This window comes from Mustela erminea, chromosome 17, assembly GCF_009829155.1.
Source record: "Mustela erminea isolate mMusErm1 chromosome 17, mMusErm1.Pri, whole genome shotgun sequence".
Lineage (NCBI taxonomy): Eukaryota > Metazoa > Chordata > Mammalia > Carnivora > Mustelidae > Mustela > Mustela erminea.
The window spans coordinates 11,562,451-11,568,450 of NC_045630.1; the positions used below are offsets into that span (position 1 = coordinate 11,562,451).

The 6,000-nt window shown below is 48.1% G+C and overlaps 1 protein-coding gene across 5 annotated transcripts in view; it reads right to left on the minus strand.

Annotated features, from left to right (window-relative positions):
- AHCTF1 (AT-hook containing transcription factor 1) overlaps positions 1-2,228 on the minus strand; it is an 84,628-nt gene extending 82,400 nt beyond the window's left edge. For 3 of the 5 annotated variants that reach the window (XM_032319362.1, XM_032319361.1, XM_032319360.1), the window contains exon 1: positions 1,873-2,228. In XM_032319362.1, the coding sequence (XP_032175253.1) occupies positions 1,873-2,191 (319 nt within the window). In that variant the 5' untranslated portion in view covers positions 2,192-2,228. Of the gene's footprint in view, positions 1-1,016; positions 1,130-1,872 lie in introns of all 5 variants that reach the window. The other 2 variants (XM_032319364.1, XM_032319365.1) reach the window with 2 other exon arrangements.
- Between the last annotated feature and the right edge of the window lie 3,772 nt (positions 2,229-6,000).

Sequence of the window (6,000 nt, forward strand, 5' to 3'; positions counted from 1 at the left end):
TCAATTAAATAAATAAAATCTTAAAAAAAAAAAAAAAAAGAATACCACAAATCAGTTCTGCGGGATACACACACAGCCTCAAAAGCAGCTGAATCCCACTACAGCAAAAAAACTCTCATTTAGTTGTTCACTAATTATATTGTAACAACACAGAACAAACATTTCCACAGAACATTCTCTATGCATTTTTACTTTGTGACTTCTAAAAAGACTAAGAATTATGATGTACGTGTAAGCTGTCAGTGGACTCAAAAGCTTCTAAACTTCTACTAATAAACTACTAAGTTAAACTTCTTTAGTAGCAGCTCTTTCAAACTTACTTCCAACATTTATTAATCTCCAAGTACTTTTAAAACATTGTGCTGGGCAGGGAACTCTAGGGCACTAAGATGACCCACTTCCTGACCTCAAAGAGTTTACCTTCCAGAAGGAGATACATATAATCAACCCTTAGAATATCAGACAAAAATAAATGCTGCAACAGTGGTATAAATGATGTGGAATAAAGGGAAATGGAAGAGTGACTAGAAAACATGGCATTTAAAGTGAGGAGGATTTGAAATTTCAGAGCTTGAATAAAGCAGGGATGGAGCTCCAGGCTGAAGGCCATGAGCAAAGAAACACCTACATACATCTTCAAGAAAAATGGGCCCGGATATGGGGAGGATTCTGGAATAGGCAAAGCATAAATATGTGAGTAGTTGAGTCTGGAAAGCAGAAGAGACTTATCGTGGTAACTGCTGGCCTAACCTAAGAGAGTTAGACTTCATTCTGAAGAAAAATTAGAAGGTGCTGTAAATTTTCCTGGTCAGCAGGAGAAAAGGGAACAATGTTATGCTTCCTTTTAAATAAAGATGTGTCCATCCCCAAATTGCTACAGAAGAATCTTTTAAAAATCATTTTAAAATAATTCTGGCTGTTTTGCGACCTGGTGACACTTTGCTAGGTTACTGAAAAACAGGATCAAAAATTACAGTAACGGAGAGAATGCACACTTCCCATAGCACTTAACACACCAGGAGCATCCCTCCAGCATTAACTTGAAACTGCACTTGTCATTCCTGGTCTCCCACCCAGTCGGTCAAAGCTCACGAAAGGTTCTCAAAATCTACCGATTCTTTAGGATCTTCTGAGAATAAACGGAAGTTTAAAGTTTCCATGAGGCCTATATTTTACCCTAAAGGGCCCAGGTTCTTCCAAATACTTTTCAAACGGTATTTGAAAAAAGATAACAGCGAGCACGGACCTCGTTGGCGCTGAGAATCAACTAACCTCCCCCACAGCCCAGCAGTCAACTAGTAACAAAAGTGATCATCCTCAAGTTCGGGGGTCCAGGAAGACGACAGCCACCCCAAGACGTGCTGGCCAAATCGCCGCACTCTCCACTCCCGCCCCGACCCCTCCCGCGGCCCGGACTCACCCGAGCCAGGCCCAGGAGCATGTGGAGCACACGGCGATGAAATACCGGCTCCACCGCCCGGTAAGCTCGCTCGGGGCCAGGCCGGCCAAGGTCTCCACCACTCCGGAGCACGGCGCCCAGGGCATGCCGCGGGCCCGGCCCCCCGGCGCGGCGTGCGGGCCCGGCCAGCGCCGCGGAAGGCGCAAGGGGTGGTTCCCGCAACGCCTCTCCGCCGCCATGTGCCGCCGGCCGGTGGTTATGTAACCCGCTGCCTGGGGGGGCCCCCTCCCCCGGGCGCGCGGCCCCCGCCGCCAACCGCGTTCCCCCGCCGCCCGCCCAGCGAGCCCGGCCGCCCGCCCCCGCGCCGCGCGCCGCGGCCCCCGGCCCCACGCAGGGAGGCCCGCGGCCCTGCGGCCCAGGCCGCGCGGACCCGCCCTCGCGCGCCGGCCCGGCCCCTCCCGCCTTTTCCCTACCTGCGCAGGGCGGGCGGCAGACCGCCCCGGCCGCCGAGTGCAGGGGGCGCAAGGCCGCGCGCGAGCTCCTCCCGCGCGGGTCCGTCACAGCATCTCCCGGGAGACACGGCCGCCTCAGGCAGGGCGCGCACGCCGCCGCACCTCCAGCCCCCGCCCGCGACCCCGCCGGCCGCCGCAGACCCACAGCCCCTGAGGCGCCTCCGCTGGCTGCCGTCCGACGCGCAGATCCGCGACTCCGAGGCCGGCCGCGCCGCCGTTCCAAGTCCTCCCTACGACTCTGCCTCCTAAAGACTGATGGCGCCGGGCCTGCTCTAAGCATTACCGCGGGCGGACAGACCAAGTCTTATAAGCCTGGGAGGGGTGGGGCGGGGTGGGGCGGGGCGCCGAGGGGCGGGGCGCGGAGGGAGGGCGCGGAGGGAGGGCAGCTGCCGGAAAGGAGATCGCGGCGCGGAGACCTGAGTTCTCGCGAGTGTTCCGGCCTAGGCGCCGGCTCCGCGGGAATTTTCAAACTCTCGCAGGAGAAGGTAAGGGGAGGGAGGGGAAGCCCGCCTGGCACCGCGGATCATTTACATAGAACAGGATCTCCCCGCCTCCAGAGAGCTGCTTGGGGCGGGAGGAGGGGGAGTGCGGGAGGAAACTACAAGTCCCGCGATGCCTTGCGCGCCACCCCGCTGCGGCGGCCTGGCACGCGTACGCGCGTGGAGTCGGGAGTGGTAGTCTCTGGCCGGGGCCTCCGGGATCCGCGGGCGGGGCTAGGCTTCCCCTGTGGCGGGAGAGGGGCCGCCACGTTAGCGTGTATCCCTGGCGGATATAGCTGGCTGCGCCCGGCTGGCCTCTGCTGCCTTGGCGGGCTCGTCTACCCTGGGTGGTTTTCGTTCCTTGTGCTCGGACTCTTCGTGCCCAAGGTGGCAGTCTGCGGAAACCCTTTTCTGACTCTTACTTATTTTTAAATACCCGCGCTTGCTTTCCTGGCCACAGGTGTCACGCCACCTAGCCTAATCTTTTTCCTCTTTTTACCCCAAATTAGTTACCGTTTTGGTCGCTGAGGGTTTCACTGCGGAATTTCTTTAATTTGTTGTTGGTATGTTTGAAGCTAGTCCCAGCACCAAACGCGTTTCAAGCACGGAGATGTCCCCTATGTCCCTGATAGTAAATACCAAATAAAAGGATTATAACGTGAAGTGGAGGGAAGATTGTGGCAGCCGCTTCTGTTATCAGGAAAGCTTGTCCTTTTCTGTTACCCTCTCCCATGTGTTTTTTAAGATACGCTCCCTTTTAAAAATGTAATTTCTTTTTTCCTGTAATTTGTGTTTCTTTGTTGACAGCAACCTCTAAACATAACAACGTATTTGTTTGCAAAGGTGTTGGGCTAACCTGGAGTTCAAAGGGGTTTTGGTGGTTTGTCTTAATTATTTTAAATAGACCTTTTCAAACCGAAATCCCTCTGGCAAAGGTGCTGATTTGTGTCGTGCCCTTGCTCCCCATCGTACATTTAACTTTCTTTGGCACCATTTTGTGCTCAATCCCTGCGTATTGAACTTCTTGAGTTCTTAACTCTGGTATCCTGCTCCTGAAGCTGTGTGACATTAGGAAAATCAAGTGACCTCTCTGGCCTTCCATTATCTTTAGAGCAAGAGGGACTGGATTAGAGAATTGACTGATTTGTTCGTTAGAGTTCTGTTAACTTTTGTCTAAGGGGCTGCCAGTTGTAAAATTCAAGTCTCTCTCCCCACACTTATACAGATTAATCAATCAGCTTTCCAAATCAGATTTTAATCTTTTCTTTCATCATTATCAGCAGAATGGTTTCTGTATGGTTATCTATAATCTGGACCAACCCTACCTGTCCTATTTTATTTCCCCCTGTAGTTCTGAGGATCCTTTCTTAACTGTGATGAGGGAGCAAAAGGCAAACGGAGGGCAAAACCCTAGCTGACACCCCATGACCCCTCCCCAACTTAAGGTGGGGTATATATAATATAAGGTGGGATATACTATATACATATCTGATATATATGGTATTCCTCAGGCACTAGTAACTGCCCAAGAACAAAGGAAAAACAAATGGCCAACTGATAAAGATCACTGTCCTATAAGACTTGAAACTCCTCTATAGTTTGTAAGGTCTTAATGATTTACAAGGGAAACACAATCTTAATAATAGACCTCCAGGAACCTATAGACTCAGTTTCCTGGAGCCCTAATGTCCCCTTCTCTTCCATCGGATGGGAAACTGTGTGTGATCAGTCACTCTTCACAATCACAATGCAGGTCTTTTTGCCCACAGGTCCTGTCCTCGCACTATAATAAAAACAGCTTTTGTGCCCAAAATGTCTCAAGAATTCTTCCTTGACCATTGCACTCTACAATCCTGCAACAACTATCCTCCAAACATACTTCTGCCTTTCACTGTCTCCCAGACTCTCCCCTTTTCTAAATCTCACTATCCCTCAGGTCTAGCTCAAGCCTCTTTTCTCTCCCAAATCTTCCCTTCAACTTTAGTCCTCATTCTTTACTAAGAACTTGCCCTGAAATATGCTACATGTATGGTCCTATGTCTGTTTCCCTGTTTGCCTCTGACTCCCTCCATCCGCTCCACCACCCCCATCACCTTGAGAACAAACTACATCTCACTTTTTTTTTAATGCTACCCTCAGAACTGCTAGTAGTTTATTTAAATTCCATTCAAAAAGTGAATTTTCACTTTAAAGCTCTCATTCAACACTTTTTCCTCTTTTTCAGTCATTTAAGCATATGGTAAACTATTTGTTAGTTCCAAGAGATGTTAATAACTATTAATTGGGGGGAAAATCTAGGTTTGGCAGTTAAATGAGTTTGAGAAAAACTGATTAAATAAAATCAAATGTTTCTTTTATGTAATACCTCACAGCCTTTAATATGCTTGGTAGTTCCCAAAGATACTTGACGGTGGACTCCATTTATGCTCTTGGATTATCTGGCCTCATTGGTGTTCCCCAGAATGCGCCTTGGTAAACCTGGCCTCAAAGCTTTCCCTTACCGGAGAAAGCGTGTATCATGAAAAGAACATGGTCATTTGGAGTCAGAAGAACTTTAATTTTAATTCTTTTCCCTACTTTCTGGCAACCTGACTTTAACTGAATTACTTCCCTTTCTGAACCTGTTCTCTACTCTGGGAAGAAGGGAGAATGTGACTTACACACTTCCCTTGGTGGGCTCCTGCAGAGATTAAAGCCAAGTGTGTGCCCAGCTCAGAACATCATTCCCTTTTTACCTATATGGCCAGTAGGTTCTCGGGGGTTTTGTTGTTGTTGTTGTTGTTGTTGTTACAGTTTTGGTTCTGGTAAAAAGCCTACAGCGTGATCATGTCTAGTGGGGACCCTCGTGCTTCGATTTGGAATGTTTTATTTAAGAGGCACTACTTCAGGACCGTGCCAGCCAGCCTCCTGGGAGCAAACAGACAACTATGTGATTTCACATATCTTAGCATCTCATTGAAGTGCTGTGATTTAGATCTTGTTTGTTTTTCAAAGAAATTGGTGGGGGCAGGGAACCTTCCTACTTTAACAACAAAACAACAAAGGGAGCTTGTCTGTCTCTAAGAGAGGCAATCTTTTGTCTCAACAGCTACATTTTCATTATTCTTATAGAGATTATTGGCTAGAAGCAGTGCCCCACCCTTGACTTTCCCAATTGACAATTAGCTTGATGAGGGAAGGGTCTTATTTTTCTTCTTCCCCGCTATGCTTCCAGAGATGGCATGATGCCAACATAAAAATTAGTGCTAAGATAATTGTTTAGTGAACTAGTGTATATGTATGATTTTCCCATTCAAAGCAAAATATGCAGTACTTGACTAAAAGGGAGCCTGGAGATATTTAGGCTCATTTTACAGATGGGGAAATGTCATTGTCAATGACATTTGTCATTGTCAAATGATTTTCCATGGATACTTTGGGGTGGATTTTATCTATTCTCTTTTAAAAATATATATAAACATTAAATCAAATCTACGGTTCAAGAGTCACCCGAGCCCACCAGATGTCCCTATTTCTGTAGTCTTTATGCACTTGAAAGAATGTTTTACATGAATGATACCCAAAAAGCCATGTAGTTTCTTTCTTTCCCTCTGAACGTTTATGGTATTTA